Source organism: Nestor notabilis, unplaced genomic scaffold (assembly GCF_000696875.1).
Source record: "Nestor notabilis isolate BGI_N333 unplaced genomic scaffold, ASM69687v1 scaffold5585, whole genome shotgun sequence".
NCBI classification, from domain to species: Eukaryota; Metazoa; Chordata; class Aves; order Psittaciformes; family Psittacidae; genus Nestor; species Nestor notabilis.
This window is the reverse complement of record NW_009928808.1, coordinates 1-11,908: the sequence shown is the minus strand read 5'-3', so window position 1 is coordinate 11,908 and position 11,908 is coordinate 1. Positions and strand designations below refer to the sequence as shown.

At 41.9% G+C, this 11,908-nt stretch overlaps 1 protein-coding gene across 1 annotated transcript in view; it reads right to left on the bottom strand.

Moving 5' to 3' along the window:
* Positions 1-10,775, bottom strand: part of MAPK15 (mitogen-activated protein kinase 15) — a gene marked incomplete at its 5' end in the record, with an annotated part of 13,962 nt that extends 3,187 nt beyond the window's left edge. Inside the window, 9 exons of the mRNA XM_010014683.1 lie at positions 2,821-2,972; positions 3,391-3,688; positions 4,466-4,571; positions 5,352-5,489; positions 7,201-7,258; positions 8,652-8,791; positions 9,697-9,860; positions 10,016-10,146; positions 10,664-10,775. Coding sequence (XP_010012985.1) covers positions 2,821-2,972; positions 3,391-3,688; positions 4,466-4,571; positions 5,352-5,489; positions 7,201-7,258; positions 8,652-8,791; positions 9,697-9,860; positions 10,016-10,146; positions 10,664-10,775 — 1,299 coding nt within the window. The remainder of the gene's footprint in view (positions 1-2,820; positions 2,973-3,390; positions 3,689-4,465; positions 4,572-5,351; positions 5,490-7,200; positions 7,259-8,651; positions 8,792-9,696; positions 9,861-10,015; positions 10,147-10,663) is intronic.
* Between the last annotated feature and the right edge of the window lie 1,133 nt (positions 10,776-11,908).

Below are 11,908 nucleotides of genomic sequence, written 5' to 3'. Positions count from 1 at the left end.
GAGGGGGGGGAGGAGGGAAAAGGTGGGGGAGTGAGCGAGCGGCTGTGTGGTTCCAAGTTGCCGGCTGGGCTTAAACCACGACAAATACAAAGAAATTGTTCAAGCAGCCATGGATCAGGTTAGAAAAGCTACAGTCCTGATAAAATTAAATCTGGACAAGGACATCAAGGGCAACAAGAAAAGATTCTATAGGTACACTGATGATAAAAGGAAGACTAGGGAAAACATGAGCCTTCTCTGGAAGGAAACAGGAGACCTGGTGTCCTGGGTTCAGCTACAGCAGTCATTTTTTCTCCTTCTTAGTAGCTGGTGCAGTGCTGTGTTTTTGACTTTCAGTCTGGGAACAACGCTGATAACACCGATGTTTTTAGTTGTTGCTAAGTAATGTTTACTCTGACCAAGGACTTTCTCAGTCTCATGCTTTGCCAGAGAGGAGGGGAAGCCAGGAGGAAGCAGAGGCAGGACACCTGACCCAAACTGGCCAAAGGGGTATTCCATACCACAGCACGTCATGCCCAGTATATAAACTGGGGGGAGTTACCCGGAAGGCCCAGATCGCTGCTCGGGTCGGGCTGGGTATCGGTCGGCGGGTGGGGAGCGGTTGTGTCCTTTTCCCTTGTTATTCCTCTTATCATTATTACTGGTAGCAGTAGTGGTTTGTATTATTCCTTAGTTACTGGAGAGCTGTTATCTCAACCCGTGGGAGTTACATTCCTTCGATTCTCCTCCCCATCCCTCCGGGAGCGGGGGGAGGAAGGAAAAGGGGGGGAGTGAGCGAGCGGCTGCGTGGTTCCAAGTTGCCGGCTGGGCTTAAACCACGACACCTGGTTACCAGAGATATGGAGAAGGCCTTTTCTTTTTGCCTCAGTCTTCACTGGTAAGTGCTCCAGCCACACCGACAAGTCACAGAAGGCAAAGGCAGAGGCTGGGAGAATGGAAAGCCACTTACTGTAGGAGAAGAGCATGTTCGAGACTATCTAAGGAACCCGAAGGTGCACAAGTCCATGGGACCTGATGAGGTGCATCTGCGGGTCCTTAGGGAACAGACAGATGAAGTGGCGAAGCCACTTCACATCGTATTTGCAAACTCATGGCACTCTGAAGTTCCCAGTCACAGAAAAGGGAAATATAACCTGCAGTTTTAAAAAGGAAAAAAGAAAGACCTGGGGGACTACGGGCTGGTCAGTCCCTTCCAACCCAAACTGCTATATGAGACTATGATTCTATATGATTCTTATCCATATCAGAGGCAAGTTATGTCCAGTTATTTCCCCTACTAGCATAAACTCTTCAGTTGGAATCATCAAATTACAGACTTGTTCAGGTTGGAAAAGACCTTTAAGGTCATCAAGTCCAATCATTAACCTTACACTGCCAAGACCACCACTAAACTATGTCCGTAAGTGCCACATCTATACATTTTTTAAATACCTCCAGGGATGGTGACTCCACATTGCACTGAGCAGACTGTTCCAGTGCTTAATAATCCTTTTGGTAAAGAAATTATTCCAAATCTCCAACCTAAAACTCCTCTGGCACAGCTCAAGGCTCTTTCCTCTTGTCCTATCAGCTGTTATTCAGAAGAAGAGACCGACATTTGCCCTGCTACAATCTCCTTTCAGGTAGTTGTTGAGAACAATAACATCTCGCTGGACCTACCTTTCTCCAGACTAAACCCACCCCGTCCCTCAGGAGCTCCTCATCACACTTGTGCTCCAGGCCCTTTACCAGCTCCATTGCCCTTCTCTGGACCCACTCCAGCATCTCAATGTCTCTCTTGTAGTGAGAGGCCTAGAACTGAACACAAGGTTCAAGGTGCAGCCTCACCAGTGCCCAGCACAGGAGGACAGTCACTGCCCTGGCCCTGCTGCCACACTGGTGCTGATACGGGCCAAGATGCCATTCGCTTCTTGGCTGCCTGGGCACATGTTCAGCTCTGTCACTCTCCCCTCCCCGCCCGCCCCCCCCCACCCACTCTTCCCCAAGCCTGCATGGGGTTGTTGTGGCCCAACTGAAGGACCCGGCACTAAGCCTTGTTGAATCTCATCCCACTGCCTTCTGTTCATGGACGCAGCCTGTCCAGATCCCTCTGCAGAACCTCCTGCCCTCCAACAGATCAACACTCCTGCCCAGCTTGATGTTGTCTGCAAACTTACTGAGGGTGCCCCCGATACTCTCATCCAGATCATTGATAACGAGATTAACCAGAACTGGCCCCAGTCCTGAGCCGAAGGGAACACTACTTGTGGCTGGTGCCAACTGGATTCACCATCATTCTCCATCATACTCTGGGTTTGGCCATCCAGCCAGTTCTTTACCCAGTGAACAGTGAATGAGTTCACCCATTCAAGCCATGAGCAGCAGTTTTCTCCAGGAGAAGGCTGTGGGAAAAGGTGTCAAAGGCTTTACTAAAGTCTACTAAAGAAAACATGCACAGTCTTTGCCTCATCCACTAAGTGGGTCACCTTGTCATAGAAGATCAGGTTGGTCAAGCAGGATCTGCCCATGCTGAATTAATCCAAGAGTTAGCACACTCTTAGCTTTCTGTTTAAGGGAACATACTCTATACAAGGCCAACTGCTTTATCAAAGTAAGTTACAGGTATCATTTGGTTGACATACATAGAAGCAACAAAATTGCAATGCTTATCTTTGTCATAAATAATTTTAACTGATAAAACCATATTAATTTAGTTACAGAGCAGCCTCTCATTTAATTATCTTTACAAACTTGCAAATTAAGATATTTTGTGTCTATGTAATTTTGGGCCATAAAAACTTAAGGTTGTTTTTTGGGTGTTTTGGTAGGATTGCTACTCACATTGCAAATGTTCTGTACACTTGCAGGAGGTAACCCAGCATTTGCTTTTGCCCATGTGATTTGTCTCCCCAGTCTGCTATTGTTGGAGATTCTGGCCTGTTGAGAAAGTGATGCTGAACAGTTCCCGATAAGAGCACCAGAATTTGCATTACCTGCAGCAGAAAAAAACATGAGACAAAGTAGGAAAATTATAACAACACAGAACATAGAAACTGAGTCAGTCCCTGCCACCTAACTTCATCTCACAAAATATTCAGAATAAAATCAGGCTGTAGTAGCAAACAAAACCAGTTCAAAAGGGCATGGGAAAAGATAACAGCAGCAGCAAAGCAAAGAGAAGACAGAAAGGAACACAGAGTCAAGACTGAGGCAGGAAAGAGACTAAGAGAATGACACAAACTCAAAACTCATTCAACTGTGTTTTGCTTTTATGTATTTTTCTTGTCACGCTCTCATTTTGCCATGTAAATTCTCCTTATTTCTTTTCCCCACTCAGTCTCTTTTCTTCTTTCTTCCCCATAATAATACCTCATGATGGATTACATCCCACTGTAGGAGGGTAGTACTTACTTTGAACAGCGGTGTGTGTTATGGGATTGTATATCACATGGATCTTTGATCTCTGACATAAAGATCTTGGTAAATCTTCACTCTGGCTGGATACTTCTGGCTGGATACCAGTTGTAGTTCCAGCATGCACATGCAAAGCTTTTAGAAGGGGTGGTGTTGGTTCTATCTGGCCTTTCTTGGTTGGTGAAATCACGGAAGTGGAGTTTGGAAGCAGCCTAGATTCAGATTGACTTATTTGTATGTTTTCTCTCCGCACTTGCTCCTTTGGATGGCTATTTGATTTCTTTTCAAGGATCATCTACAGAAAGGAGAAGTTGGTTAGACTTAACACAGCTATGCAGCAGAGGAACAAAACATAAAACCAAACTGCAATTTCTTTCACAGGATAGGTAACAAGTATAATTTTAAAATTAATCTAGGGTTGGAAAGAAGATAGAAATAAAATTCTCAGTGGAAAGAAAGAATAGGCTGAAGCATTAAGAAAAAGGATTGGGCAAGCAGGCAATTTCAATATATCCTGAGAGAAGACACCACTAAATAAAATGGGCATTAGCTTTGGGGAAGACAATCTACATGCTCAGAAAGTTAACATTATGCTGTTCCTTATCATCTCTTCCTAGAACTTTGCAAAGCTCATTTTTTTAATGGTCAAAGCAACATTCATTCCGATTTGTGCATAATTATTTCTCATCTACCTCTACACACTGTTATCTAGCAAAAGAATCCTTGACAAGGTTTTGTGTCTTGGTATAGACAATTTGCTCTCAACTTCCTGTAATCAGTCATCCCAAACTTGACACCCTATCAGTAAGATAATTTGAAACTATTCACTTGTTTCTTAGCCTTGTACCTAGATTATGTGTGACCAATCTATTGACATTGAGAAAATCTTTTCTACCTGTGTTCCATATTCACTTTACTAATTCATCTCCTCCTGACTCCTAATGCTCTATCACAATAGAATTTATTAATTTTCTTCTACTAAACACCTGAAATGAAATTAAGAAAATGACAACATTCATTAAGCATGTGCAAGTTACCTTGGATTCTGGAAAAATTAAGTAAGCGAAAGTACCTCATACAATTTATTCCGGTATTCTGCCACAGACAGCTGGATATCATCACCTAAAGGAAGAACCACATCATGATCCAGAGAGGGCTCCCTGGCAGGACAGTGAAACCTGAGAAGATGACAACACATAATGTAATTCACTAAGAGCAAAACCAGCACCACAGATCAATAATGTTAAAAAGGATTGTTAAATCATCCAGGGTGACCTTTAGTGTAACCAGGGTTAGAGAAAATGACCAGTTGCCTTTGGATGAGGTTTTTATTTTTCTATCAGTCAGGCATATAAAGAAAACTTGTGCCAGGTGCGGGTCTGTAACATTGAATCATAGAGTCATAGAACAGTTTGGGTTGGAAGTGACCTTAAAAAGATCATCTAGTTACAACCCCCCTGCCATGGGCAGGGACACCTGCCATTCAGTCAGGTAACTAAAAGTGCCATCCAACCTGGCCTTGAACACTTCCAGGGACAGGGCAGCCACAGCTTCTCTGGGCAACCTGTTCCAGTGTCTCACCACCCTCACAGTAAAGAATTTCTTCCTAATGTTTAAGCTAAATCTACCCTCTTCCATTTTAAAGCAATTGCCCCTTGTCCTATCACTACCTGCCCTCGTAACTCAGAATGAAGTGGCTAACTCATTTCAAATAATGAAGGAGCCAGAAACAAATCAAATTACCAGCTGTCATTTATTGCCTGTGCATCGAGAGTATATCCATGAGGCAATACTATGCAACCTACTACCCTGAAACAGCTTGACACTTTTCATGTAAGGAGCCAAAAGCTACATAAATGTCTAAGCCAAGCTACTGGAAGGATGTAGGAGAGCTCAAGAACACCCAAATGTCTTCTCAGAAGACAATCAGGGCAACTTCATTTTGGCATTACTCTCACCTTTTCACATAAGGATGCTGCAAAGCCTCCTCTGCCGTGAGTCGTTTGTCAGGGTTAAATACTAAAAGTTTCTTCAGAAGATCCAAGGCAGGCAATGGAGTAGAGGATGGTAAAATCTCCTCAAATGTTACTCGCCGCCTAGAAGTCAGAAAACAATGATATAAGCTTCCAGTATCTAATTCACAGTGAAGGCATGAATTAACAGTTCTGGGAATCACATCAAGGGTACACCTGACTCCAGAGTTCACTCACAAATAGTGCCATAACCCTGGAACACTCTGAAGTAGAGGCCTGTGAATACAGCGAAGTCTTTACCCCTTTGATTAGTTCTGAATGCTTCCCTCCTAGCACTAGGAACCTACATCAACTGCCTAACTTGCAAGTCTAGTCTTTCTCTTGTTTCAGTGGAAAGAGGGAGAGATATCAGACAGCTACAGACACAGGGGAATAATAAGTTCTCTGGCCAATGAGTCCTTCTTCTGTTCTTTTGAAAATGCAGGAAGCCCAAATTCCTAACTTGGATGTTTCAGTTCAACTGTTAAAGATCCCACGAATCCAGCCCTTAGACCACAGAAATGTATTTCTGTAGCATTTGCAATGAGAAGATGAAGTTTAAAAGCCTGGTTTTTCACTTACTTAGAAATCCTAAATATAATTATTAACATCATGAATATGACTATATATATAGTACATTTGAAAAAGCAGTTTGAAAACACAATTCTTGTTCATATTTTAAATAACTTTGTTACACCATGACAACATTCTTTTAGTTTAGAAAAATGATCCATCACTGAACATAGCATTTGGACTAAGTAGCTAAGAAAAAAAACTTTTTTGTTTTGAAGGCTAAGATTTCACTTGCCTTTTACCTATCTGGAGCCATCTATCAGAACTCAGCCACTGAACTTTCATTTTTTTTTGGGGGGGGTGGGGGGAGAAGATAACATCCAAAGAGAAGGGCTGTCAAATACAAGTGCATTTCAGGCAGGAGTTAATGGAGAACTCCAATTGCTGTCTTTCACTACTCAGAGAAGGGTTATAGAAATGAGAATGTTCTTCTCAGAGGTGCTGTGGGGTTAACCCTGGCTAGCAGCTAAGCTGCTTGCTCACTTCCCTTCTCTGCGTTTCGACATGCAGCAGCCCTACAACAGAAGGATTTGCCAAGAGGCTGGGCAAGCGGGAATTATAGTTGGAAGGGACCTTAAAAACAGAAGTCAGCATGAAAACCCACATGCTGCTCATGTGAACAAGACCTGCTAGAGCTTATGGTTTGAGCCATCCTAACCTAGACCTATAAAAACATAGTATTCAGAGGACTCATACCACACATAGCCGGGCTATGCATGTTGCAGACTTCTCAATGAGAAGGGATGCCCACCAGGATACTCAGGACATACATGAGTAGAGCATACTTAGACACCAGAGAGTAATTTGCTATGGCCATAAGATAGTGTAAGCGCATCAAGTTTACTAATGTTTACTAATGAGGTATGTAATAAATACATACTGTTGTGTTTGTCTGGGTACATAATTGGATGCTCCAAAAGAACCACGACAGACATCAGGAAAAGAAAATTAATCACAATGACTCAGGATAGGAAAATATTCCAATTTCCAGAAAGTACACATGACAATAGCTTGGAATGTCAGCCCATGGGTCCGACCTCATTTTTGTTTGTTATTCCCAGATTATGTCATTGGTCTTTTTTTTTTTTTAATCCGCAGAAAACAGAAACCATTGCCACTGTGGAACAGTTGCAGGTGAACTGCAGAACTGCAGTGGAATTTTCTGTCAACATCATACAGCAGATTGCTGACTTCTGAGACACAGCAAACATACAAGGCTTACCGGGAACTCATGTGGTTAATAACTGAGGCTCTGTAATCTGACTGCATGGCCAAAATATCTGCAATAGTGAAAAGAATTACTGTCAGTGCCATGAATGGGACCTGATGAAATCCATCCACGGGTCCTGAAGGTGGATGAAGTTGCTAAGCCACCCTCCATCAAATTTGAAAAATCATGGCAGGCAGGGGAAGTTCCCGACAACTGGAAAAAGGAAAATATAACCCCCATTTTCAAGAAGGGAAATACGGAAGACTACAGACCAGTCAGTCTCAACTCTGTGCCTGGCAGGATCATGGAGCAGATTCTCCTGGAAAGCATGCTAAGGCAGATGAAAAACAACAAGGTGGTTGGTGACAGTCAACATGGCTTTACTAAGGGCAAATCCTGCCTGACCAGTTTTGGTGGCCTTTTATGATGGGGCTATAGAACTGATGGACAGGGGCAGAGCAGCTGACATTGTCTACCTGACTTGTGCAAAACATTTAACACTGTCCTGCACGACATCCTTGTCTCTGAACTGGAGAGACATAAATTTGATGGATGTATCATCTGGTGGATAAAGAATTGGCTGGTGGCAGAGTTGTGTTCAATGGCTTAATGTCCAACAACTGGTCAACAGTTGCTATAGAATGCTTTTTGCTTCAGAATCTTGCTCCTTTGGTCCCCATAAAACTCTAGGCAAAGTTGCTGCTAGTAGATTGTGTTTCCTTGTTTGAAATAATGTTTTGAACAACTGTCTCTTTTCACTTTTTGACTAAAAGAAGAAGAAATTGTACCTCTGACATGCTGCAACCTTGCAGCCATTGTCGTGTGGTAATGACACAGGACCTTCTGCTAAAGAGGCCGTTGTCCTCTGGTCTTGTCTTAGAGTGCAGACCTTGTGGTTTTCACACACATTTCCATTCATATTTCATCCCCAGCAACCAAATTTCTTAATAAAAACTATAAATAATTTCAAGCTTGAATGGAACTCTTCAACACTGTCATGTCTCTAAACTGAAGGTAGTTATTTTTCTAAAAAAACTATTTGCTAGCTCAGTTAGAACATATCAACATGTGCAAAAGTTCATAAAGCGTATGGGCTGTTAGACTGGAACTCATAGAAAACATCATAATAATAATCCCTTTTAGATTTAACATATATTTCTTCCAGCTTTCACTTCGGTGTTTACATTTCCAGATCAAAAAGTCCAATTTCTCTTTATTATACAAGTCTCCCTGAAGTATGACATTCTGTTTTATACTGTTATCCAATTAGAGATCTCAAAACTGCTTTGAAGGCCTGGTTCTTGTTCTCACCCAATCAAGTATCGGTTTCATAATTAAGTCTTTATTTTCCTTGGAAAGATGTTAGAATGTCTCAGAAAAGATACTTTCTTCTGTGATCCAGCTGGGCTGCTTTACTTCACTCTTTTAACCTCTAAACACTTTTCCCCACAGAAGAGCCCTACCTTCCGGGGATGGGGCAGGAATAACTCTCAAGATCTGCTCTATTTGATTCACTGTTGAAGTTCCAGGAAAAAGAGGTTTCCCAAGTAGCAGCTCTCCCAGAATACAGCCAATGCTCCACATGTCTACACCTTTGGTGTAACTACAAATAAGAACAGAACAGAATTAGGACAAAGTCAAGCAACTGTTTTTCTGTACCTGGTATTCACATCATCTACATTAGTTTATTTTGCTAGAAAAACAAGCTTGATGACTCCCTGAATATGAATGCTCACAGCTTTTAACTATAAAGTGAATGAGATCTGAGAATCATGAAACTGGCAAGCAAAAAAGGAGCTACTGAAAGTTCATTCTAGGAAACCATAAATGGAAATATATTAAAAGTAAATGCCAGGACAAGGTAATATACACTTTTCATATCATCAACAGTGAAGATACAAGTTGCTGCTTGGAAACAACTGACTTTTCAGGACATAACATATTTAGAAAGTAGTTACAATTATTAAGCAAAGTAAATGCCAAAAAATGGGTAAATGACAGTTTGCAAAACATCCACATTTCATATTTGGGATACTGAGCCAGCCTGTAGGGTTTCTTTTTCTGATCAATAAGATGTTGTATGTTTAAGTCAAAAAAAGGACTAGGCCTGACTAGCTGCTGATTTAACATTTGATTACAGGATAGTTTTTGAAGGTCTATCGAAAAATTCTCCATAAATTTGGAAAAGAGAACAAAGGTACTCAATCAAATTCTGCAAAGATGCAGATTTAAAAGGATGAAGAATAAGTCTACTAGTGAAAAGGATGACAAACAGATGAGCTGATAGTGTATGTAAGTAGGCAATCTAAGAAGCCAGGAGGGAAATGCACACATAATGAGAGATGTTGCAGAACTGCAGTTCAAATACATATTGAGAAAGTGAGCTGCTGACATGACAATGCATCTGGTGACATCCAAAATGAAAATATTTCAGCTTTTAGGCAGTAGGTTTTCTCAGTGGGAAGAAACTACAGAATGCCATCCCTTCACTCAATATTAAACAGTTACCTCCGAGAGGAAAGTAAGATCTCAGGGGCTCGGTACCAGCGTGTCGCCACATACTCTGTTAGAGTAGGGTTGACTTGGTCCTCATTCATCTGACATAAAGAACGGGCCAGCCCAAAGTCACAAAGTTTGACAAAGCAGTCTGCGTCCAGCAAGATATTTGAAGGCTGAGTTGAACAAAGGAAAATTAATAAGCTTTTTACTCTCTGTATGGCAGAATATTATCAAGGTTCTTTTATTAGTCTCATTCTTTTAATATTTTTTCCATTTAGTGTTTAACAGAAAACTTGAGTGAAGGATAAATACTGTGACTGAAATATACCTTCTGATCTCTGTGAATAACATTTCCTGAGTGGATGAATTTAGTTGCCTTCAAGAGTTGGTAGAGAACGTAACACTTGTGGATATCTTTCAGCAAATTCCCCTTCTTAATCACAGCATGTAAATCTGTCTCTGTAATATATTACATCAGTAATATATTTACATCAGTAAAGGAATGCAAGTTCCTCAAAGCAAGGCCAGAATAGACCATCGTCCAAACTGTCATCTTTCAAAGTGCATCCTCAACAGAAGTTAACACTGTAATTACTAATCATACTGCAGTCTTTCTGTACTACCAGTCTGACTTGTGACTGATGCTACAGTAACTGTTCTATTATTGCACCTTTTGTTACAATAAAATTGCACAATCTCTTCCATATGCAACTCTCCTGTCTCTACAAGCCTTCTAATTTGTTGCTCACTGCTGTCTTTCCTTCATCTCAACCAGACAGTTCCCATGCAATTATTACGCCTTTTAAAGTCTCACTGTTATTCAAATCCATTCACAACTGATACTTGTTTTGAAAAACATACTGCTCCTACTTACATGAATATTCATGTAAATCATCAACAAGCTATCAAAGTAGGGAACAAAGAGAACTCATAGGAGAGGCTGTATTTAAATGGGTGATACAATGCTAAGTCTCACCCATGGACTCAAAGATGAGGTAGATGTCCTTGTCATTCTGAGCTCGGATAACATCCAGCAGCTTGATTATATTTGGATGTTCTCCAAATTCCTGCAGAGGGAAGAGATCCAGCTGTCAAAAAACATTTGTCTTAAATGTGAACCATAAAAAAGGACAATAACCTATTTAATTTTGTATTTATGCCTGCTCCACAGTATAAAACCAGGCAGGAAATGCAAACAAAAGAAAATCTAGTATCTGAGACATGAGTTCTAAAAACCCCTCTACGCCACTGGCAAATGAAATCCAATCATCTTTAAGTACCTCAGATTTCCTACTGAACGCAAAGAATGAGTGAAAACAGAGTGAAGTTGCATCAACATCCGTAACAAACAAATCCAACCAATTTCAGAATGGGCTCAAATTCACCACAGGCTGCCTTGGTTGAGCTGACTGTAATGGGAGAGCAGACAGCAGAGAGACACCTAAATAGAGATATCTTAAACTGTAGGTGAATTCTATCCTCCCTCCAGGGCAGCCTTGGCTGTAGCGACCATGAGATGGTCAGGACAGTAAGAAAAGCATGCAGCAAGCTCGCTGCGCTGGACTTCAGGAGAGTAGACTTTGGCCTCTTCAGGAGCCTGCTTAGTAAGGTTCCATGGGATATAGTCCTAGAGGGCAGGGCAGCCCAAGACTGCTGGTTGATATTCAAGGATCACCTGCTACAGGCAAAGGACTGTTGCATCCCGACTAAAAGGAAGTGCGTCAGGAGGGCCAGGAGACCTCCATGGATGGATAAGGAACTGCTGAGGAAACTGAAAGGGGAAAAAAGAAGCTTACAGAAGGGGGAAGCGAGGACAGGCAACCTGGGAAGATTACAGGAACGTTGTCCGGGAAGCCAGGGACCAGGTCAGGAAAGCTAAGGCCCAGTTAGAATTAAATCTGGCAAGGGACGTCAAAAATAACAGGAAAGGCTTCTATAGGTACGTAGCAAATAAAAGACAGACTAGGGACAACATGGGCCCTCTCCGGAAGCTGTTGGGAGAACTGGCTAGCCTGGATCTGGAGTAGGCTGAGGTTCTTAATGACTTCTTTGCCTCTGTCTTCACTAGCAAATGCTCAGACCACACCAACCAAGTCTTGGAAGGCAAACGCAGGGACTGTGAGAATGAAGACCTTAGGCCCACTGTAGGAGAGGATCAGGTTTGAGACCACCTTAAGAACCCGAACATGTACAAATCCATGGGACCTGATGAAATCCATCC